Raw genomic sequence first — 25,094 nt, 5'->3', positions numbered from 1 at the left:
AACATATCTCCTCTACCTTCTTCCGTGGCTGCGTTTCCAGTCAACGAAGAGCCAGGGCCTGAGACATATTCAGGAATTACAGAGACTTCATATTTTGTGTCTGGAGTCAGGTTCTCCAAGGTTCTTCTCCTTTGGTTGGCTGGAGTGGTAACTTCTTTGCTTTGTCCACCAGCAGTTGGTCTATATACAATTCGGTACCTTAGCACTCTCCCTGGAGCTTGAGTCCAGGTAATTTTAAAGCTATCTGTGGTCTCATCTGTCACTTGTAGGTTTCGAGGTGCTCCTTTTACTGAAATTTAAAAAAATAAAGTTGCCATTTTATGTGAAAAATACAAAACTAGCTTCTAATCACTAAATTATAACAGTGCTCTAAAGAAAGCTGTGAGCAGTTTTTTGCCAAACATCCTGGTTACTTCATTCATTTAGCCAGACACTAGCTAGATTCTAAAACAGCAAACAAATACAATGTCAAGAAACAGACCAAGTACCGTATTTTCCGGCATATAAGACGACTTTTGTAACAAAAAAAAGTCAACCGAAAATCGGGGGCAAAAGACCAAAATTGCACAAAAATTACCTGCAGATCTTGATGGCAAAGTAAGTCTTTTCTTTGAAGTGGGGGGTAGTCTTATACAGCGAATATAGGCCTAAACCTATGTTTTAACTGTAAAATTAGGGGTCGTCTTATACGCCGGAAAATATGGGTACTATTAACTTTTTAATCAAATAAAGAGGTATATATAATAGTAAACCTTTAGGATCATAAATACTCTATTAAATGATAAATTCATATTGACATAAAATTTAAAAGTAAAAATTTGTTTTTTCAAATATAAGTAACCAAGGCTTTCACTCTTACCAGATTTTCTTAGAAAAGTAGGAAAATAATACCTAACACCCAGATCTACCACATTTATCTATTTGAATGAATTGTCTTATCCAATCAGTCCCACAGCTAACTTTATATCTGCACAGTCATTTGACTTGGAGAATAATTAGAACATACATGTGTTGGACTAAACCAGTGGTCAGCAAACTCATTAGTCAACAGAGCCAAATATCAACAGTACAATGATTCAAATTTCTTTTGAGAGCCAAATATTTTAAACTTAAACTTCTTCTAATGCCACTTCTTCAAAATAGACTCGCCCAGACTGTGGTATTTTGTAGAAGAGCCACACTTAAGGGGCTAATGAGCTGCATGTGGCTCGTGAGCCGCAGTTTGCTGACCACTGGACTGAACACATTGCAGATACTCAGTGAATGCTAGCCAGATCTAAATCTCAAGGTTAAGTTGCAATGTGGGTGACATGAATAAACTCACAGTCTTAAATGAATTTTTGATTGAACCCAAATGAGAATGTCATTTGACTTCATATTTAGTAAACATGCTTAAATAACCTATTTGTTTAATGGGAAAATTGTCCACACAGACATCATATTCAGGAAATGAACTAGCAGTTTTTCTATTCCGAATCCACTGGGGTATAACCACACTGCAACATGCCTTCACACACCTCACACACAATTAGAAGTTTATATAAAAATCCAACACATGAAAGAGAAAGAAAGTATATCCCTTAAGAAAAGAAAAAAAAAATGGCTGTTAGCAGACTTGCACCCCTGATTCATTTTATATGACAAGGAAAAAGACTAAATTATTCTCCCAAAATTAGGCAGATAAACTAATGGGTTTGTATACTGAATCTGAAGCTTAATAGATGTGTGATTCTAAGTCCCTACCTTTTAAATGTCAAATGTAGTGAAGTGTATCAGAAAGTATTCAATTCTATCTAGCAAAGAGAATATATCTACACAAACAGTGCTTAAAGCATTTGGTAAAATTTGTACATACATGTTCTTAGCATCATTATTTACAATAGCTAAAACATGGAAACAACCCAAGTATCTATCATGGGTGAATGAATAAACCAAGTGTGGTTTACACATCCAATGAAGTATCAGTCAGCCATAAGAAGAAAAGAATTCTGACACATGCTACAATATGGATGAACCTTGAGGACATTATGCTAAGTGATAGAAGCCAGTCACAAAGAACAAATACTGTATGATTATTCTACTCATATGAGGTATCCAAAGTATTTAAATCCACAAAAATGGAGAGTAGAACAGTGGTTGCCAAAGGCAGAGAAAGTGGGATATGGGGGTTTATTGTTTAAGGGGTATAGAGTTTCAATGTTGCAACATAAAAAAAATCTAGAGATGGATGTGGTGAGGGTAGCACAACAATATAAATGCCACTGAACATACACTTAAAAATGGTTGAAATGGTCAATCGTATGTTACATAAATTTTACCACAATTAAAATAGAAAACATTTGGTAATATATATTTATCATTAGATCCACAGATAAAGTAAGGCAGTTTCAAAAGTATTTGAGCATGAGACTTTTGAAACGTGGGACAGAAAATGCTGGGTAAGCAGTACTTCAAGAGTTAATTCCACTATTATTAACAGTTCTCTATGTCTCTTATCCTCAAATGCACCAAAAGAAATCTAGGAGTTTTACTTAAAAGGTTTTTTTTCTTTTCTCTTTTTAAAAGGGTTTTGTGTATAGCTGTATTTTAAAGATGCTAAATCAGTTCTGAACTATAAAGCAGATGGTTATTTCAAATGCTATCTTCGTCCCGCAATAAATGCCTAGATTTCGAAAAACAGTGGCAGAAGCCCCATCTCACCTTCTTCGGTGGTCTCCTCTCCAGCCAAGGGGATACTGAAGCCATCCTCATACTCTGCCGTCACGTTGACCAGGTACAGGGTCTCTGGCTTCAGGTTGTTGAGAACAACGCTGGTGCTCGTCGCTGGCTCCACCACCGTGACCTGGTCATCCCCAGTAGCTTCTTTATAGGTGATGTGGTAGGAGAACACATTTTCTCCGGCAGGTGACCAGTTAGTCTTAAAACTGTAGGAAGTCACCTCAGAAAAGATAAGATCCTTTGGAGGAACATAAGCTAATAAAATAAAATAATAAAAAAGAGGACATGGTTTAAAATTTTTAAATCTATAAAGCCAAAATAGAATTAATGATTTCATGTTCCTAAAATGGCTCATTGTCACTTGGGAGAAGAATGATACGGAGGCTTAATAAACATGCTACACATGACCATTGAGAGAAGATCTCTCACAGCCCTATAAGGAGGTCCTGATCATGTGTCTTAACCATGCTTAATACTAAGTTATAATGTTTAAATGACTAATTAAAATGGAATTTGAATTCTGAGCTTCTTAAGATAAAGCAGTAATGCAATGGTCCTACCCACAATTGATATTTTTAAATATTGAGTAGTAGCAGACCTAAGCAAACCATCAGAACATTCCCATTCATCCCTGGCAATTATATATCAATCTTTGGTGGTAAACAGTTTATTTCAAAGTGATAATAAAGAAATCTTTCCTAACAAAAGAATATTTACTAAACTAAAACCTAGAAAGAGTGTTTAAGGCACACAGCCTGTCCTCAGGGGACATAGAAAGACATTGGAGAGCCAAAAAATTGTGAGGTTATCAACAAAACAAAGCAGTACGTATGAATGTCAAATGACTGAAAATAATGCTATAGCACTAGAACAATTAAGAAAGGCTCAATGAAAGAGATAAGATGAGTAACAATGCTGGGGGCAAAGGGGGGAATTTGAACAAATGAAAAAAAAAGGATAGGGAAGTCTGGATGTAAGGAATGATGTACAAAAATGGTCCAGGAAAGGGAATGCATAAAATAATTTAAAGATCCAGGACTATGTTCTAGTTGCCCTTGATTCAAAGGACATAACTCAGCATCCACCACACAGTAGACGCTAAGATCAGAAACATCTCATGACCCTACAGAGAAAAAATGTCTAGGAGAAAGTCATATCTCAGAGTTAAATAAACTAACTTTGACAGTTTTCAATAACATAGGAAAGTTACTTTTTCCTGTCTATAAAAAGAGTTGAAGAAGCATATCACCCACAGTTTTAAAACCAAAAATTCTTTGTTCACAAAGAGCTAACTTTTAATTAACAAAGACTACTAACCTTTTTTCTTTATAGCTGCCAACTCTTGCTCAATTCTAAGGCAAATAGACTGTGTGAGTTCAAAAGATATCCTCTGAAAAGCATCGAAATCTTCTACTGTGAACACATGGGTCTCAGCAGGAGGAGAGGCAATAGCTTCCAATTCTGAGCGGACGGCATCTTTCACACCAACTGCAAAGATTTCAACATCTGCATTCCTCAGTTTTATAGCAGGATCTCTGAAAGCATCTGAAGATTTGCCATCAGTGATAAGAATCATGACCTTCGGAACGTTGCTTCTTGAACCCTTGCTAGGCACAAATATCTTCTCTCTGACATAAGTCATTGCTTTCCCAGTGTTTGTAGATCCTCCTCTGTAAGGGAAGGTGTTTATTGCTTCAATTATATCTTCAACTTTGGTGAATTTTTCCAAAGTAAACTCAGTATGAGGATCCCGGCTGTACTGGACAAGGCTTATCTGTACCCTATTTGGTGAAATCTCAAAACTTTTTATGAGAACTTCCAAAAAGGCTCTAACTTTAACAAAGTTGGCAATCCCGATGCTGTAGGAACCATCAACCAAAAACACGATATCGGCTTTTATATCCACACCACGTGAGCATTCTATAAAAAGAAATAAGATTCAACAAGTATGAATTAATCATTAAAATATAGCTATCTTGTTTTCTTAGTAAGCATGCTTCTTTCAAAGAAAATTATTGCAAATATGTTGTTTAAAACTAAATCTGAATCAGTAAGACATACTATCAAATGGACCTTCACATATTCCAAAGGCCTATTAACTCACCCACTTGAACTTTCATTGGCTGAGTCTTCTCCATTATTGAAACCGGTTCACTAGATGTCAGACCCTTCATGGCTGAAACACTGATCTGGTACTCTGTGTCTGCTGAGAGGTCGCGAACACTGAGTGTGGTCGTCTGAGGCCCCACACTCAGAGCATGCTGCCGGCTGCCACTGGTCATTGGTATAAGGAGGACTTTATAGCCAGTCACTGAGCTTAGAGATGGAGTCCAACTTAGCTTAATGTATTTTGATGAAACTTCCGTGGCAACCAAATTTGAGGGAGGTTCAATAACTAAAAAGTAATAAGCAGAACAGTGATTTAAAATAGCGGTATGCAACCCTATTGATAAAGGTCTTTAGGTTTAGACCTTTAATTCCCCTTCTTCCAATTAATCATGAATGCATCAGGAAGAGTTGCCCAACCTTGTTCTACATCCACCTGTACCCAGCAAACCGAAAGAGACTCAGTGCCAGATTTTTATTAGGAATCTGGGAAAGACAGCGAAAAAACAAAGTCCTTGGAAGAAATTAATGATATGATATCTGATACCTAATTCTTCTCTGGGACCAAGATTTCCATTTTGGTTTTGGTATTTTACTCATTGCCTTTATTCTCAGATATCAGGGTAGGTACTTGACAAATACTTGTTGAATCAATGACTTACTCAAGTCTTTAGAAAGATTTTCCCTTTTAATTATACTATAAGAATAAAACTATAATCTTTTTAAAAGCACCTTATAGTATGCCAAGAAAAACTCAGCTAGTTCAAAATGACAGGCTTTTTATTTTAAACAGTTTTATTCCCACTTATTTCAAAGTAAGAAAAGTAGTTCAATGATGTTCATAATGCCACCAATGAGAGGTGAAACAATGGTTCACAACATGCATGCTGACAAATACTGAAATCTAAAGAATTTCTATCCTTACTCAATTGAGAACACAGTCGTGTACTTAACAGAAAACATAAAGTACTTGAAGCTATTTTAGAGAAAATCTTCAAGTTTTTTCTTTTGTCAATGGAATCAGTTTCCCAGAAGACATAATTTTAATTTGTACGTCAGCTGCAAGAAGTAGATGATAAGCACAAATTTTACTCATCATCTCCTCAAAAAGGCAATCAGACGGAGTATTTAAATGATGCCTAAAGAAATGGTGGGAGGGAAGCAACGGATGTGCCAGCTGGAAGTCTGGCCAAATCTTTCGAGTGACTCAGAGATAGTACAAGGAACAGAAATCTCAGGCAAATCCTATCAAGAGCGAGAAAGCATGAACAACACCTGCCACATGGCCTGCACCCATGGGGGATGGGGGGTGGTGTTCAAACAGTGACAGAGCAAAAGTTTGGCCTTCCCCATGCATGCCAGTGAAGACGGAGAGGAATTAGAATGCTTAACAGATTGAGTAAAGAGAGGTTAACTAGAGAAAAGTGGGATGGAGGATGGACTTTGTACTAATATCGATAAAAAAAAAAAGTCAGACAATTAGGCAGTTAAAGCAAAGAAAAAGACTCAGGACCTATAAAGTATTGAGAAGGAATTCTGAAACAGAATTAGGGCCAATGAACACTGCCAAAATAATTGGGGTTTGGAGATTAAAGTGTTTATGTCATTGAAGATGTAGCTATATAGAATTTATCTTTAATCACTTGTCAATTCTCAGGCAAAGATGAGAACAATCATGGCACTTGTGACTTTTAAACGCCCAAAAGGATGGTTATGAAATGTCTTCTCTTTCTCCTATATATTCAGAAGCAACAGCTTATAAAAATAGGAAATTTTTCCAGATATGGAAGGATCAAATTGACTGGTTTTGAAATGTTCTTAAAGCTTTGAAAACACGATGCAGAGTATGATGATGGAAAACCCATTTCCTTCTCCATTTAATAGAAACAGTGTTGCTATTAGTTGAAGTTGCAGAATGCTAAAATTAATGTGTCCCCAGACTGTCAATGCTTAAATCAGAGTATGAGGTAATTAAAACAAGTACCTGAATAGCATAATTATGTACACTCAACATGTACAAAATGGTCCTAAAGATAAAGAGCAAGTCCAACATCTAAAAATATCTATACTATATTTTTACTGATTTCAGAGAAGAAGGGAGAGGGAGAGATAGAAACATCACTGATAAGATACAATCATTGATCATCTTCCTTCTGCAAACCCCACACTGTAGATGGAGCGCAAAGCCTGGGCATGTGCCCTAACTGGGAATCGAACTGTGACCTCCTGGTTCAGAGGTTGATGCTCAATCACTTACTAGTAGCCACACCAACCAGGCTAACAATAATTTTAAGAACTTTACAATGCTCCAGATATTTTATCACTTAATGTTCCACTGAGGGGGGAAACAGTGCAAATGATACCAACAAGTTGAGTAACTAAAAGACAATTTGAGTGGAGTACACAGTTAGAAAATCACTGGATGATATGGTTGAGTAAATGTATCTCCTCCTTGATAGTGTAAAGCTATAAATGCTATCAAATAATGAAAAAGGCTAACACATAAAACCCTCAGCAGTCCACTCACCTTCTTCTCCACTAATCAATTCACCAAGTTGCTCATCAACGCCTGAGCACACCTGGGAGATGATCTCATTCTGAATATCCACAATTGCATCAAAGTTGGCCACGTTGAAAACATGGTTTAGTGAAGGTGTGGAGGCAATTAGTTTGAGTTCTTTTGCATCTGCAGCTTTAATGCCTTAAAAAGAACATGAAAAGGATATGGTGAAAAGGGAAATGTGCTGAATTGGGGCAGACCTGTGTTTTCTCGGTCTTGCACAAGTGAAGGCATTTTTAAATCCTTATTCAGTAATAAAGCCAGGATTGCTTTGCTTCATAACGAATGTGCAACTATTCAAATGACAAAGACATTTTATAACTTCACATGCAGTGGCCAGACAAAGATGAAAACGAATGCTTAGCAAAACAGATTGGCCCTTATCCCAATCATGCCATCATTTGTCCCTGCCATCTGCAAAGATAATACTTTTTTATTCCAGAGTCCTGAATGAGCTGGATGGAACCCTCTAAATTCTTCAAGGATTACATAATACAGGAAACATAAAAAACACTTAATGATAATACAAGGAGGATCTTTATTAGGATCATTGGCTCAGCATTCTTTGAAAAGCAGAGGGCTGGCAAAAAGCGTGAATACCACCTCACTTGATGCCTATGTTAAAGGAGTTGGGTGAGAGAGAAATAGACAAGCCAAAGTTTTACTTATCCAATAAAATTCAGAGTAACAATTAGGTGGCTTGGTACTACGTTATAAAATGCAATAACATTTTTATAGCATCTTTCCCTGAGGAGTCAAGCCTTCATCTTTCTAAGCGTTAAGTATTGAAAAATTCCAAAATGAAAATAACCAAACTTGGCCTACCCAAAGAGAAAACTTCCACCCCGATACTGCGAAGCTCTCTGGCTGGAACTTCCACTTCATCCTGGGATTTGCCGTCCGTAATAATAATCGCCACTTTAGGAAAGCCAACTCTTGCTCCAGCAGATTCCGTGAAAGTATTTTTAATTAGATAATCAATGGCATCCCCTGAAATGAAAGGCAATACTTTCTTTACTCACCCTGCACTATACAATTTTGCCCAAGTCAAAAACAATGTGATTGATTTAAAAATTATTTAATAATTGTGCAATGCTTCATTTCTTTCCCCAACAGGTCTTTCATTTCTTTTCAACAATAACAACATTTGGAAAACATACCTGTCATTGTGTTGCCACCTTTGTATGGGATTTTTTTAATTGCGGCAAGAAGCTCATCCCTTTGGTAATACTGGTTTAAGTTAAATTCAGTCCTGGTATCAGAGCTGTACTGAATGACTCCAACCCTTGTCTTCTCTTCCCCAATGTCAAAAGCAGACACGAGAGCAGCAATAAAGTCTAAAATGTACTTGAAATTATTTCTTCCCACACTCCATGAGCCATCCACGAGGAACACTAAATCAGTCCAGGCACTGACAGAGCATTCTGAAATACAATTGAGATATTTTTAAATGATGCGTTATTAAATCTATCCATCACAAATTCACTTTGCCAAAATGTTGGCTCCTCAAATCATTTTGATCATTACGACATATTCACATTGCTCTTTATGCACAAGAATATAAAATTTTATTAGCACACATAGAAGCATTTTCAGTACCTTCACGCACTTATGGAATTATATGTCATTAAATTGCTAAATAAGAAATGCAAGAACAGATAAACAGATAGATGACCTACTCTCCAAGAGCATGTGACTCTAGTATTTATGCTATAAACTTATTTATTTTTATAGTCTTTGTCCTCACTTATCTTTTCTCCAAGTAAAAAATTATATAAAACATCTGGGAGATATAAAAAAGAAATGTAAACAAAGTGTTTTTACTCCTTGGTATTTAGCAATAAATAAATACAAAACAATTGCTGTACCATTCAAGCAAATGCAGTTGAGTTGAAGAAATGAGTGAATCTTTTAACATTCTCCTGCATTTTACAATATAAATGTCTCAAGTTTGCAGTGGGTTTGTCTGGAGGGTTCATAACTCTAACAGGAGTAAAAACAAGCATAAATATGATGCAAGTTAGCCATAATATCTTGTTGTCCTAATTATCAATGTATTTGAATTCAATAACTAGAATCTACTTTTACTAAACAAAGACGGGGGAAGAATTATAATTCAAAAGCAAAAATGCATGTGGTATCTTTAAATTACTAAAATGCTTTTACAACTCTCTGTGGTCATGGCGAACAGGTTGGTTTTCATGACAATCTGTATTCACAAAGCAACACTGGGTGAATTTCTCATGATGTTTGTGTTCTGACAGTCACTTTTTAAAATATTTTTTTATTGATTTTAGAGAAGAAGGGAGAGGGAGAGATAGATAGAAACATCAATGATGAGAGAGAATCACTGATAGGCTGCCTCCTTTACACCCCCTACTGGGGATCGAGCCAACCCAGGCATGTGTCCTTGATCGGAATCTAACTTGAGACCCTTCAGTCCGCAGGCCAATGCTCTATCCACTGAGCAAAACCAGCTAGGGCTGATGGATTATTAAAATAAGGATTTGCCTTGGAAGAGGAGGAAAATACAAGCTGCATTGCCCAAGTAATCTTTGCACACTATTTAATGAGCCAATTTAAGTCTATTGAAAAGTCAGTATTTGGCAGAATGCTTTGATCTAAAATAAATATGATGATTCAGGGGAAATATTAGCATTGACACTATTTAGTTTATTAGACATCAGAAAGAATAATGAACAGTGATCTAGAACAAAAAAAAAATCCAGATAAAGGAGACTTTGTGTTCGTAATCTTTTTTATTGTCTCTTGGGTCATAAGTTCGACTTTTACAAGGCAGCAATATTAGAAGTCCAAAAGACCCCTAAGGGTCCATTCCACTGAGTCAGACAAAGCAGTATACAACAAAAGCAGGCTAGAACCTGCAAAACCTAGACTAAATAAAAGTGCTTTCATTTTATTACAAATGTTCCAACTTATCACTTACGTCTTACAGAGATTCTGTAAAGGCTACAACTGCTATCAACTAAAGTCATGTGAGAACCCTAGATATGAGCATAACATATACACAGACCTGGAAATACATTTTCATGGCAATAGAATTGCTTAAAACACTTTGAGGGCATCTCCCTTCTGTTCCAGCCTTATATTTCTCATATATACCTAGGCTGCCACCTATTTCTACCCGTTTATCTTTAAGATAATGAGTTAAGTCCAGTGATAAGGTTTGTTTCTCACCTACTGCCAAAATCCTGCAGGAAAATTTGGACACACACAAATTCAAAACACTCCCAGTAAAAAGAATCCTATATAATAAAAAGCTAATATGCAAATTGACTGAATGGCGGAACAACTGGTAGGTTGCTATGACATGCACTGACCATCAAGCAGATGCTCAATGCAGGAGCTGTCCCCAGCGGTCAGTGTGCTCCCCAAGGGGAGCACCACTCAGCCAACTCACCGCTGGCAAACGCAGTGGCAATGGCAGGAGCCTCTCCTGCCTCACAGGCAGGCAGTAAGGAGTGAGGGGTCCCAGACTGTGAGAGCCCTAGACTGAGAGAGATTGGGCCTAAGACAGCAGGCAGACATCCCTCAAGGGGTCCAGGACTGCAAGAGGGTGCAGGCCAGGCTGAGGGACCCTCCCTGCCCCTATTCCCACCACCACCACCCAGTGCACAAATGCCATGCACCAGGCCTCTAGTATTTAATAAATAAAGTGAAAATTTGTCTAGAAAGTCAAAACATAGCTATTATAACTACTTAGTCATATATTACTATTGTATTATTTGTAGTTCTAGATAAAGCTTATAGAAAATAATATAGAAATATTATTTCAGACTACATATATAATTGAGATATCTTCATATTACATTTATTACTTCTACAAATCCAAGCAAAAATATTAAGGGAAATACTTACTTTGTATCTCTGTTTTTCCAGGTTTCTTCTCCCCTGGCCTCGTAGGACCACCTGTTTGAACTGAGTCAAAAACCTGGTTATTATTTGAACCCATACAAATACTTCCTAAAAGTAAAATACAATACATATGTTGTCTTTCACCATTGTCTTTCAAATGAATGGTCCATGCCTAGCGGGTCATAGAATACAGCCAAATAAGTATTTCCATGCAACTAAATCATTTTTATTGAGTATTAGGTCTATTTCAAAAAGACATTCACTTTGTTGCTTGGCAAACTTTAATGTTTTTAATAGTTTTCATTCATAACATTCCTAGTGATTCCAGAGACCAAGCTTATAAATCAAGAATGAGTTATTCATATCCACTAATAATTAGGATCATAAAAATGATTATTCTAGGAAGAATAGTTAATAATGATATCAATTAACTCTTCATGGTAACAGATTAAATGTATAAGTGGGAGAAACCTTCTACAAAAATATTAAAAGAATGAAAGAACTGTGAATGTGTGCTTACTTGTTAGTTGACCTATAACTGGTACACTTTCTTCTACTTCATCGTATGAAGTGATTGTCACCACGTACTCTATTTCAGGTATTAGATCTGATAATAAAGTTTCAGTGGTATCAGCTGCAAGGGTAAATTCTTTAGTTGGCCCATCTGGAAATATAGGAAGAAATATATGAATGCAACAAAACATTTTTACATGTAACTCAATATAATGTAATTCCAAGATATACAGAAAATCTGAAAAATTCAATATATATTATTTTTCAGAACATCCAAACATTATGTTTTACTGTCTTCAAAATCAAAACTTTGAATTCTAGGAACTCAATAAATAGACTTGTTACAAGCATATCCAATATTCATTTGAGGACTTAAAGAGTCCTCTAGATTAAAGATATTCCAGAACAGCAAACCAAAAGTCTCTTATTATTTTGGAAGACTAACAATAGATAACTAAATTCTTTATAAATGAGATATAAAGTAGGAAATAATTTAATATTTAAGTATGCATTGGAGGAGAGCAGATAAAGCAAAATAAACAAAAATGGGGGTGAAAATCGGCTCCTGGAAAACAAACCCTACAGGCTAAAATTAACCTCTACTGGGAAATGATTAGTGCGGAAGCAATGCGTCCTCCATACTCAAAAGGGTGTATATCTTTTTTTTTAATTTTTTTATTGATTAAGGTGTTACATATGTGTCATTATTCCCCCATTAACCTCCAATCCACCCTCACTCATGCCCTTACCCCCCCCTGTTGTCTGTATCCATTGGTTAGGCTTATATGCATGCATACAAGTTCTTTTAGTTGATTTCTCCTCATTTAATGGGTAACCATGCTTCTGAATTCACTAGGTAGCAAATGCTTCAAGGCACAGTATGTGTAGTGTTTATTTACATATTAACAATTTTTATACTTCTTTCTAGATTATGTTAAATTTCAAATCAATCAGGAAATACAGTAGTTCCAAAGAGCTAAATGCCCATTAAGATTATTAAATTATATTAAAATTTCATCAAAACATAAATAATCAATAAAGGTAACAGATGTAATAGAACTCTGAAAAGTGCTCTTGGTTTCATGTAGAGCATTGCAGAACCAACCAGGGTCCTCATGGAACAGGAAGACACCAGGGCTCTGCTGTGTTGGGTGGTCCCAGTACCAGCGTGGGGAATTTAGGAGTCAGTGATTCACAACTTCTGGGAACAGAATCAATGCCTTTTTAACTGCTTTTCTGTCTTGGAATGAATGAGTTAGTTGACTACAAATAAATGTCAGGAGAAAAGATTCAAAGAAAAAGTAAATTCTTGACCCCTTTTTTAAGTTCTCAGATCATATTTAAAGTTTCCCAACTCCCAGTTAAATGAGCAATTAAAATAATTGGTATTTTCTAAAACCATAAATATACACAGCTCAGATGATAAGTTATATTGACATCACCCATCTCTACTGTCAGTTTATCAAGTCTATCAAGACTTGATCCTACCACCTGGACGGTGTTAGTGAAAAGGTGATTTTTCCCATTCAGTGTTAGAACTAAAAGTTAATTATCGATAGCAGAGTTTGGTTCCCCACACTTGGGCAACATCATGAACACTAAATATAACACTTGAGAACCAAAGCCACTTTTTTTAGACACTTAGCCTGGGATCTATAGAATCCACAAAGTCAAAGTAAATTCTTATCTTTTGTCGTAGTAGCTCACCATTATCCCAGAATAATAAAATTCCCTGAGAACTGAAATGTGTAAGACGGGGGTAAGGTATAGCAACTCATTTATCACTTTATACTTTACATGTTGAATATTAACTAATTTAAGAAGAATGTTAAGAAGTAAAAACTCTATTTTATAAAATCAAAGATGACCAGCAATATTCTGATCAGTTAAAAAATAAAGTCCACTTTTAATAACAACAGCTTAGCACAGCAAACCTATTACTAAAGCTCAACACTATAAAAATATAACAGTAAGTACTAGACAGAGCCCACCAAATATTTGGTGACATTGGCTAAATCTATCAGGTCTTCTAAATCTCAGATTCTTCATAATAAAATGAGAAGAGGGGAAAAGACTGGATTATATCATCTTTACTGCTCCTAATAATAAAACTTACCTGTTGTAGGATCCACTGTTATTCTATAACCCACAATTGGATCAGCTGGTCTTTCCCATGACATATGAACAGTATTTTCATCTATTATTTTAAAATTCAAGTCTGAAGGTGGGTCAACTGCAAAAGAGAGAGTGCCTATCAGTTACATCTTCCAATTTCAGGAAATGGTCAATTTAATTAATAAGAATTGTGTTGAGCAAAGCTTACTAAATTGTCTTTGCATAAATTTGTTTCCAACAAATATAAAAGATATCTTGTTGGATAAGAATAAAATTAAAAGCTGACAAGATATGACAAAACATCAGAGAGTATACATATTACAGAAGACAGCACAAAACACTTTTGATTCTTGAGTTGCTAGGTCATCCAAGAATGGCCAGCAAAATCAAGCATACTAGAAACATATTTGAATACAAGTACATACAAGTACAATGAGATCACATGTAATAACCACATATGCAAACAATTCACATAACAATTAAAAGAATTCCAATACATGCTGAGTGCAATTTGAATAAGCATGCCATATCACAACCTGCTTACAACCACAGAAGTTCGTTTAGAACATTGACACAATTCCTTTTGTTTTTTTCCATAATGTGGAAAAAAATCAATGATATTTTTGGTTCATTCTCTGCATCCAAGTCTTGCTATTAATTTTGGTTTGACACATCTCAATCTGTGGCAGAGATGAAACTGTATTTTAATGAAAAGATGGAATCATGGGAAATTTAGCACTGTTACGTTTCACAAGGAAATATACATTTAATGTATATTCATACAAACAAGTATTCAGATAGTAATGAGATGTTCATAATGTATAAATATATAAAGAGTGATAAAAAGATAAAAGGAATATTCTTCCCGTTTACACCAATTTGCTGAATGTTTCCAAGGTGTAAACCAACACTGTTCTTTTCCCTTGCAGCAGGCGTACTCCATACTAGAAATGGCATTTTAAGTTAAAATGCCAGTATGGCCCTCTACAAAACAATGGTTAATTATGAAAAGACAACATCAATGTATATCTACGGACATTTATTTACAGAACTCAAAGAAAACAGTGGAGAAGGATCAGCAAACTGGAGACATGACTGCGCATAAAAACTTGGAGAAGTCAATGAAAGGAATAATCGAAAAGTACAGAAAGAAATAGTTTACATACAAAACTGTACAGCATCATGCATGTGTCAATGAAATGTTGACTGGGTTTTTTAGTTTCCCACAATGAACGAAAGCCTCCATGTACAATAGTCATTACACAAAGACGTTTCAGAAATATTTTATAATGATATTCTCTCTGCAATGTTCATGCCTCCTCATGCAGCATTGTACTGACTCACTGTCAGTGCATGGTCAGTGCATCACAAACTATCACTCTTGAAGCAGATTCACAAGGCAAGAGGACTTTCAGCCACACTCTTCTTAACGTACGTAAGTCTGAACGTATTCCTGCGAGTCAGAATTTTTGAGAGATTAAAATCTCTTTGTAGGTTTTCACAGAGGTCAATTGAAATACAGCAGTTGCGTTGAGACATCATGAGTCATAGAATTTAACTGGGGTTAGCCATTTATGTAATATTAATACATTTTAATGGAAATAAGATGAAGTAAGCAAACGTTTGCTTTAGTGAACTGCTGCTTACAACTGTAGGAGATGGCTTTTTGGTTTTATTGGATACACTAGTAATGGAACGAATGTTATTTTCTTACTATCCATACACAGGCAGTGAGATTAGACTATTACTCTACATGCATAGTTTAATTATCCGGCATTCTGCTGTCTGTTACCATATTGCGAGGTTCAGCTGCCATCATCACTTAGTATAACAAGCATGCAACAAATGTTAATAGGACAATAGCTATTAAGAATATCATTATAAAATATTGTTCCAGTAGCAATGGCTCAGGACAAATTTAATGCAAAGGCAGACACAACTGGCCTGAGCATGCTTTAAAAAAAAAATCAGTACATGGAAAAACGGTACCACCAACCTTGTAGGGAAATGGACCTGAAGCGGCAGACATTAGGTTAAAACTGCTGAAGGGCAGCAGCGGCCCACCTTGTTGATTTCCAAATGACCCGGATTCCAGAAAAACTGAAAAATTGACTGTTGGGAAAAGTCTTTAACATTTCAGAGGAACTTAAGGTGTTCATAGAAACTCAGCTGTGGTGCTTAGGAACCAAAAGTAAGACAGAACGACCAACCAGCATGTGTACAAAGACGGCCCACCCAACGTTTCTTCTTGCCACTTTCATCACATATAAAGCCTTTCAGGATTGGCATGCTATGTATACATTTATGGGTTTGTTTTTGTGTTTTTTGGTGTTTTTGTGTGTTTTTGTAAAAGAGATAACAACTTAAATCAATGAAAAATGTATTTTCATTCACTTAAAAAAGTACTTTCTTTTACATAAAAATAATTCACAACTGCCCTTGTATTGTCACAAGCAGCACCCTGTGTTCCCTGAAACACTTTGTAATTGTCCCTTTTTTCTTCTCATAACAACCCAGCAGAGTGGGCCTTATTATCCCAGTTTCATAGATCATTCAGTGAAATTGAGGTGTTAGCACAGCTAAGGAGCAGCAAAACTTTGATCCCATGATCTGACTCAGCACACACAATTTTCTTTCATACTCAGTTAAATGTAAAGAATAAGAAATATTTGAGTAAAAGATTAACTTTAAAAAACAATATTTAAGCATAGTGAACTATTAATATATGCATATATTTCTCTATTTTATAAAAACCATTATTTGATGCCTATTTGATAATAAATATATGATACTCATATATCTCCAAATTCTTTACACACTGTTCAAGCAATTTTAAGACTAAAATGTCTATCTTGATATATAATTTTTTAATAATGTTTTTACTTATGGCACCTAAAAGGAAGAAACAGCCAAGAATTTATCAGAGGTGGATGGATGGATGAATGGGAAGATGGACAGGTGAGAGTGGAATAGCCTAAGTTTTGGCAAATATATAAAATGTGTTGGATATAAAGAAAAACTGAGAAAACACTACAAATAATAACTTGATAAACTAGTAAGAATTTTCATCTAATCTTTGTGATAATAACACTGAAATGGTGCCAAAGTTCTATGACAGAGAACTTTAGAAATGTGCAAAGAATGATTTTACTATATTCAATAGGCATTCATTCAAATTTTCCATCCAAAATTAGTATAAATTTAATAATTTTGTCATGATATAGTTAATTTCATTTGTGTTTCTAAAATAACCACTCGAAAAGTTAATATTTCAGACAAGTAATGAATTATTTTTGCACATTATGTAATGTGTTTCCTCATTAAACTAGCTAGGTTGACCAATTTTTGAACAAGAAAGAAGCACTGTATGGGCAAATTAGTGCTAAATCAGGACTAGAAGACCTAGGTCTTGTCTTCCTAATTAACTATGTTAATTGACTAAATTATTCGGCCTCTGTGTCCTCATTTTTTTAATATATATTTTATTGATTTTTTACAGAGAGGAAGAGAGAGGAATAGAGAGTTAGAAACATCGATGAGAGAGAATCATCGATCCGCTGCCTCTTGCACACCCCCTACTGGGGATGTGCCCACAACCAAGGTACATGCCCTTGACCAGAATCGAACCCGGGACCTTTCAGTCCACAGACTGATGCTCTACCACTGAGCCAAACCGGTTTCGGCTGTGTCCTTATTTTTTCATGTAGTAGAGGAGAAAATTGGAGTAGATGATCTATGAGTTCTCTAGTTTGAAATTTCTGGTACAAGTTTGACACAGAATTATATAAATATATATTAGTTAGTCTCTTAATCTAAACACAAGATAATTAAAGCTTATGGCCTCAACTCACTAAGGAATTGGTAATATCAAATTGTTCATTATATATTACTAGAGGCCTGGTGCACGAATTCATGCACAAGTGGGTAGGGCCAGCCAGGAGGAGGGACCACAAACAGTTGGCAGGCTGACCCCACCCCCTGGTGGAACTCCTGGTGGAACTCCCAGCCCAACTCCCAGTTGATGGGACAATTTGCATATTGTCTTTTATTATGTAGGATAATTCTAGATCATGCAAAGTACTAGCCAAGTGATAAAGTCTATGTTGTATCTAAAAATTACTAACACTAAAGGCAAAAAAAAAATCACTTTCACCCTTATTTTTATAGGATAAACTACTGTATTATGAAAAATAAAGTTCCTTGTATAAGTAGGTAAAAGGAAAACAAGATAAAGGTGATGCCACTTATAAAAAAGGAAAAATGCAAAAAATAAATGTCAAATCTTTTAAATAATTATAAAAAAAAGTATTAGGCTTTCAACATATAAAAAATAAGTAACTAGAAATTGATTGTAAAACAGTAGAAATATAAAAATATAAGTGTGACTTGCAAAAGGTAAAGAAAAATAACTATGGCTACTTTAAACTAAACTAAAATTAGCAGGAAATAGGGATGCATGTTAAAATTTTGAAATGTCCCCAACAATAATATTTCAAAGAAATTCTGTTCCAGCCCATTGTCCCCAGAAAGGTTTTGGTCACAAATTTTGTTAGTCTTTCACAGGTTCCTAGGACCATTAGTTGGTCATTAGCGCAGAAGCTGTGCTGTCCAGAACAGGCGCCACCTGCCACATGGGGTTCTCAAGCACTTGAAATGTGGCCAGTCTAAAATGAAACACACTGTAAGCTTAAAATACACACTCAGCTTCAAAGACTAAGTACAAAAAGTGTAAAATAGTTTACTAATAATTTCTATATTGGTTATATGTTAAAATTATAATGTGATATTATTAGGATATTATTAGGATACATAAAGTTATCCTATATAATAAAAGGGTAATATGCAAATTGATCCTAATGGCAAAATGACCAGAATGACCTCTGGACCAGTCACTATGAGGTGCATTGACCACCTCTTGGTCTTTTTCCCTGGCCAGCAGGCACCAATCACCCAGTGGCAAAGGGGATCTGGGGGTGAGTGGTGGTGGAAGGGCTGGGCCAGCTGCAGGCAGCTGGAGAAGATAACCCTGATTGCAGGCCAGGCCTAGGGACCGTATCCATGCACAAATTTTGTGCACTGGGCCTCTAGTGTTAAATATATTATAAAAATTAGTATCTCTTGTTTCTTTCTCCTTTTTTAATGTGACAACCAAAAATTGTAAGTTATACATATGGCTTGCATTTGTGACTCTCAATATATTTCTATTTAATAATTCCAAACTAGAAAATAAAGAAAACAAAAAGAATCCTATTAAAATATAATTATTAAATGCTGATGTAAGGGGATGAGAGACAAGAAAAGGCACAGCTTAAGAAAGAGCTGTACCATGTGGAAATAAATACAAATTAAAAAGACAAAGTGTGAGAAATGTGAAAATAACCAGTAGAAGATAATAAAATGTCTTTTTCAACTGTGCTTTGCTAACCAGCCATTATCCAATTCAGAATTGATTTTTTTCCACTTACATCATTTCCAACCTAATTATTTTCCTAAGATTCTCAAATCTTTCTGATTTTCAAATCACTGTTTTCTTAATGAGCAATAACTAGGCCACTTCAGTGAATTATCTAAAAATATCTTTAGTAGGGCTTCCAGTATTCCTCAAACAAACTTCCTTCCTAACAATGGCACAGAGTAGAACGTTAAAGGAGACCTCATCTGAACGTGACTGCTTAGAGGCCACTCTGAAAAGCCTCTCCATTCACAAAAGAGTCATCAGATAAGATGAGCCAGCAAGGTTCTGTCACTTTTCTAAACATACTGTACATTTTAGAGACTCTCTGCTTTTCCTAATCTTCTTTTTTTTTTTTTTTTTTTTGTACCTGCAATCTTAAAGTAGAAAATCAAACACAATAGAAAGTTTTTTAAAATCTCAGTGTTGCTTTTTACAATCTCTAAAGAACCAGAATTCACCCTGAACTTCCACAGCTGGCCCACAAAGGATATTTCTTTTTCCCTTAACTCCATCAGGGGCATTTCTTTATTGAAAAAGAAGAAGCCCTAACCGGATTGGCTCAATGGATAGAGCGTTGGCCTGTGGATTGAAAGGTCCCAGGTTCGAATCCAGTCAAGGGCATATACCTGGGCTGTGGGCACTTCCCCAGTAGGAGGTGTGCAGGAGGCAGCTGATCGATGTTTCTCTCTCATGGATGTTTCCAACTCTATCTCTCTCCCTTCCTCTCTGTAAAAAATCAATAAAATACTTTAAAAATAAGAAAAAGAAGAAGAAGAAAAATATGAAGTTGTCTTTTATGGTATTACTCCATTTACCTTGCAGGACAAAAAAAAAAAGAAAAAGAAAAAGAAAACAAACCTAGTTTGTCAGTTCTCCCATGATAATTTAGGGCATACAGAAGCCTCCACTGGGTTAATATACAGAAATGGCTTCTTTAGCAAATACTGAGAAATGAAGGCATCAAGTGCACATAAGAAAACGAAGTAAAGTCGAAAATCTATCAGAAGCCCCTCGTTTTTCAGAGGGCGAGGTCATCGGGGCCATTTTGCAGACCTTAGGGTCAAGGCCACCATCTCCCAGCCCCTGACCAGCTCCACGCGTGGGTCTGATGCTGGAAGCCAGAGGGAGAGGGAGGTGGTGCCCAGCTGGCCGGGAGCCCGCTGGCTTCCTGGATTGGGAGCTTTGGCCCAGACCCAACCTGTCTGTTGGGCCTGGGCCACCAGCCTCCAAACCCGCGCGAACCCTACAGCAACAACCCTGCGCCACGCGAACACAATCCAGGTCCAGGATCTCTACTCGCCACCCATCCCCTGGGGCTCTGGCAGCCACCTCATTTGTCTGCACCATCCAACACTCCGACACTCAGACTGAGATGCCCACAAAACACACAGACGCACAGAGCCGGCGCGGTTGGAGTCTTTTATTTTGTGCATCGAGGCCCAAGCCCGGTGGTTACCAGCTACTCCGGGGCGAGCCCATCCTCGCACCAGGCTCCTGGGTAGCACCTGGAGGCATCCTGTTTGTAGCTATGGGAGCAGCCGTCCCCTCACCTCACCGACGGACAGCTGGTCCTCCTGGAAGGCCGCAGTGCAGGTGGCAGTGTGGACAGCACACCGCAGAGACAAGCGCAAGGAGACCACACAGCACTGTAGGGGGCGGATTAGGAAGAATACGAAAGAGCTGCACTTGAGAGCGGAGAAATGGACAAACCTCAGTGGAAGAGGGAGTTTCTCTGGAGGAGAGAAACCCTTGGAGAAGAAGAGAAGGTGCGGGGAAACAGACCAAGCTATAGAAGGAAGGTTCACTTGCTCTTTGTTTTTTCTTTTCTTTTCTATAATTCTGCACTGTCCCTGGGGGAGGGTGAAGGAAGAGTCTTTTACCTTCTGCCTCAGTGGAAGACAAGAGCAGGGCGGCACCCAGGATGGCGAGCGCTGGGGGAAGCCTGGTCTTCATGCTTGGCCTGGGCCTCGGAGCTCACATGAAGGGATCTGAGGGAGGAAGCAGTCACTGCATCAGAACCGGGTCTGGGCAGGCCTAGAACCAGGTGAGGGCGGGAGCCTGGCCCTGGGCCGCGACCCAGCCCGATCTGCCTTGATAACCACCAGGTCCGAGCCCCACGCCTAATGAATGGGCTCACTGTGGAGCGGTGGAAGTCAAGTGCATGTAGAGCAGTTTCATCATGGCACTCAGAGGGAGTTCAAGTGTAAAGAGGGTCCTGTTTCCCGGAGGCGGGTCCTGCTTAGCATCCAGGGTGAAGGCCCTACCAGACCCCACATGACTTCACCCGGCCTGGGTGATGGCTAATTCAGAGGTCGTTTTATCCCTGACTCAACCAAATGTCTCTTCCAGCTGGGGATTTTATTTGGCTGGCCATTTTTTCCTAGCTGCTGAACTCTTTAGCTAACTGTGCTTTAGCGGTCTCAGGGTAATTTGGAAAAGTATAATAAACCTCTTTTACTCTCTTTTTTCTTCATTTTGTTCTGCCTACAAATATGCAGCTCTTTAGTTCTGAAATGGATTATACAGAAATAGGAAAGATCCCCTATTAGCTGTGTTGTCTTCACATCTAATAAAGCCTTCACCCAAAATTAAGGGGAAACAATCCTAAAATACATAACAAACCAGGAACACGCCATCGAAGAGACAAAACACTCCTGGTTTCCCAAAGATATATTTTTTATAAAAATTCTCAGTAATAATTAATCTTTTCATTGAACAACTGTTCATTTATCCCAGGTGATTACAGATGTGTGTTCTTCAGAGAAGAATATGTCCTGTTCTGATTTTTCCTGACTTTGCAACTAAATGATTAATTCCTTGAAGATGAAAGGTCTTATTCATCTTTTGTGGTCCCCAGCACACAGTAGGTGCTTAACCCATGAGGGTAGAAGGGAATCTTCTAAAACATGTTAAGGTCCAACCCAGAGACAAAAGCTGCTAGCAATGAACTGAACTGGGAAGCTGCCAGAGGTAATACATAAAAAGAGAGTTGACTCTAGATACATAAATTATTGTAAGGGCAACAAACTAGGCCTCATGCTCGGGAATCCAAAAATGAGCCAAAGGTTGAGCCCTCTCTGAGCAAAGAACCTGACAAGCTCCAACCAGGTCTTTCCAAATAATTGGCAGCATGTATCAGGGCAGCTTTCCTCGGCCTGAGTGTAAATTGCATTTTAAATGTCTGCTGAGCAGGCATGCCAAATCTGCCCGGAGCACTTGTTTATGAAGCCAAAATTAATATGTTGGCACTGCTCTGGAGATCCGAAGGCTCTAGCAATTTCTTTCTCCCTAATTAACAACTGTTTGACATTTCTAACCCTCTCCTACATCAGTGAAAAGCAAGACGTGAAACTGGCCCATTGTTCCCGTCTTCTGGCCTTTACTTTGCTATAATAATTTCCAACTCAGTTGGCAGTCGTGCTCGCGAAAAGTTAAAGGCTGACAATCTACCCACCGAAAGAAAGCTGTGTGCAGATATTTTTTAAAACCGCTAGTCTCCACAAAAAAAAAAAAAAAGCAGTGGCTGCATTTTTGTCTGGGTCTAGAGCGCCACCTATCGGCTGCCTGATTCAGTGGCAAGAATGAATCACATTGCGAGTATCTAAACATACAGTCAGTTCAGCCAGCCAGCCAGGCATTAGTCCATATGTCTTTTTCTTTTCCTTTTCCTTTTTTTTTTTTAAGCTTTCTCTCCTTTTAGCCAAAACATTTACCTGAATGCTTAGCAACACTTCATTGAGCATTCTCAGACATAAATGTCTGAAAGCTGCCGTCCCTACGTGGCAGCGAGGATTCCCTCCCTTCACCTTCATGAATGAAAATGAGTCATTTGGGGGGAGGGGAGGAGGCGAAAGGGAGTAGAGAGGGGGGAATCTTAAGGGATACGTCTCCTTCTGCCTCTTTGCCCCCTCCCAACCCCGGTGGAAGAGGCCAGTTCCTTAACTTAAAGTTTAAAATGGAAATAAAACCTCCCCCTCCCATCCCGCGGGGGTCCTTCTAGAACCTCTGCTTGCCATCCACCTCCTCTACCCACCGCTATTTTGACAATCGTTGGCCAAGGGCAAGGTTAGCACTCATTTCCTTCCTTGCCCCCCTCCCGCTCCCAGCGTGCCAGCACCCTTTGGACCGTCCCGGTTGAGGTGGGGCGCAGGGGTTCCTGGAAAGCCTCACATGGTCCCCGAAGAGGTGCTGAGGATGCTGGATTGGAAGTACCTTTTCTGTTCCCTGGCTCCTGGGCTCCGTTCCGCCCATGAACCCGGCGCCCACCCTCTCTGGTCCCTGCTGCCCCTGGGATTTGGGATGGAAACTACCTAAGAGGTTCCACTGGCCCTGCGTGGGGCCTCCACCGAGGCGCTGGGGGAGAAGTCGGGAGAGGGAGCGTTCTCCAAAGCTCGGGAGAGCCGGCTGAGCTCCGTAAGAGCCAGACTAATAACTCGCCATCTCGGGCGCTTTGGAAAGCAGAGGCACACGAGCCAGAACACTCGACCAGGAATCTGTCTCAAGATGCCACACACACCCGCGCAGCCACGGCCGGACGAGCTGCAGAGCACTCAGCCGGCCCTCCAAGAATTCCACCCCGGGCGTCACCAGATGCCTGCCCCGCGCCCGGGCTGCACCCCGGCACCCGGCACCCGGCACCCAGCACCCCGGGACCCCGCACCCCGGCACCCGGCACCCTGGCAAAGCTGACAACGGGGGGCCGGCGGCCGCCACCCCGGGGGCGCGCCCTGCACTGACAGCCGCAGCACCTCCAGATGCAATCGCTCCGCAAAGAGAAGCATTGAACACGGGGGCCCTGGACGCGCACACACCGCCGCCTGCCTCCGCTCTCAGGAAAAGCTACAAACCTCCCTTCTCTCAAAAGATACACATGAATCACAAAACCCAACTGCACCTGGCAGCTCGCTCCCAGGCACATCTCCACGCTTACAAGTCCCAACGGTCCTCGCCCGGGATCCTGAATGGCTTAGGGCGGAGCGAGCAGCAGGCTTAGAAGCAGAGTCTCCCTCGCTATGGGTGGGAGGAGGAGGGATGGGGCCGGAGAGGGAAAAAAAAAAAAAAGAAAAAAAGGGGGCTGGAAGCCGAACCACCGACCTGAGACGCTGCGATCCGGTGCGGGCAGCGGGCAGCGGCGGCTCCCGGCGACCCCTCCACGCCGGACCGCGGGCGGCGGAGCGCTCCGGGGCACCTGGCGGCGGCCGGAGCTGGGTGGCGTCAGGGCCACCTGGCAGGAGGAGGAGGAGGAGGGGGAGGAAGACGAGGAGGAGCAGGAGCAGGAGGGTCCCCAGCAGGAGCGGCGGGAGCCCGGAGCCGGGGCGGAGAGGCGGCGCGGGGCGCGCGGCTGCGGGCGGCGGACGCGTCTGGGGCGGCTCGCCTGCGCCGAGTGGGCAGAGGCTCCGCGCCGCGGGCTCCTTAATAGAGGGCTGTTCCCGGCGCTCAGTTTACTCGGTTACGAAACGCCTGGGAAGGTGGACGGCTGCCACGGGGTGATGTATGCTCCTCCGGCGGTGAAGGAGGTCTACTTTTGGGAACGTGTGCATACTTCGAGCATTCCTGCGGCGTGAGGTGGCGATCGCGGTAGTAGCAGTGCCCCGCCGGGGGGGGGGGGGGGCGGGCAGGGAGAGAGGGAGGAGGGAAGGGGAGGGGAGGGGAGGGGGAGGAAGCGGGGAGGGGAGGGGGGACAGCCGCCGCAGCCGGGTTCCCTGCCAAGGGAAGCCGCGCACTCCTCCGCTCGGGGCGGGCTGGGGAGCT

At 39.5% G+C, this 25,094-nt stretch overlaps 1 protein-coding gene across 4 annotated transcripts in view; it reads right to left on the bottom strand.

The window, feature by feature from the left end:
- COL12A1 (collagen type XII alpha 1 chain) overlaps positions 1-24,614 on the bottom strand; it is a 110,738-nt gene extending 86,124 nt beyond the window's left edge. For 2 of the 4 annotated variants that reach the window (XM_036413182.2, XM_036413179.2), the window contains exons 1-12: positions 24,438-24,614; positions 21,224-21,331; positions 13,890-14,006; positions 11,781-11,924; positions 11,264-11,323; positions 8,545-8,808; positions 8,210-8,374; positions 7,352-7,525; positions 4,823-5,113; positions 4,036-4,638; positions 2,701-2,973; positions 17-289 (exon numbers count right to left, since the gene is read on the bottom strand). In XM_036413182.2, coding sequence (XP_036269075.1) covers positions 17-289; positions 2,701-2,973; positions 4,036-4,638; positions 4,823-5,113; positions 7,352-7,525; positions 8,210-8,374; positions 8,545-8,808; positions 11,264-11,323; positions 11,781-11,924; positions 13,890-14,006; positions 21,224-21,296 — 2,437 coding nt within the window. In that variant the 5' untranslated portion in view covers positions 21,297-21,331; positions 24,438-24,614. Of the gene's footprint in view, positions 1-16; positions 290-2,700; positions 2,974-4,035; positions 4,639-4,822; positions 5,114-7,351; positions 7,526-8,209; positions 8,375-8,544; positions 8,809-11,263; positions 11,324-11,780; positions 11,925-13,889; positions 14,007-21,223; positions 21,332-24,237; positions 24,336-24,437 lie in introns of those variants that run through there. The other 2 variants (XM_045573191.1, XM_036413185.2) reach the window with 2 other exon arrangements.
- Positions 24,615-25,094: the final 480 nt, after the last annotated feature.

Source organism: Pipistrellus kuhlii, unplaced genomic scaffold (assembly GCF_014108245.1).
Source record: "Pipistrellus kuhlii isolate mPipKuh1 unplaced genomic scaffold, mPipKuh1.p scaffold_m20_p_5, whole genome shotgun sequence".
Lineage (NCBI taxonomy): Eukaryota > Metazoa > Chordata > Mammalia > Chiroptera > Vespertilionidae > Pipistrellus > Pipistrellus kuhlii.
Note: the sequence above shows the minus strand (reverse complement) of the source record. Positions and strands in the feature narration are given on the sequence as shown.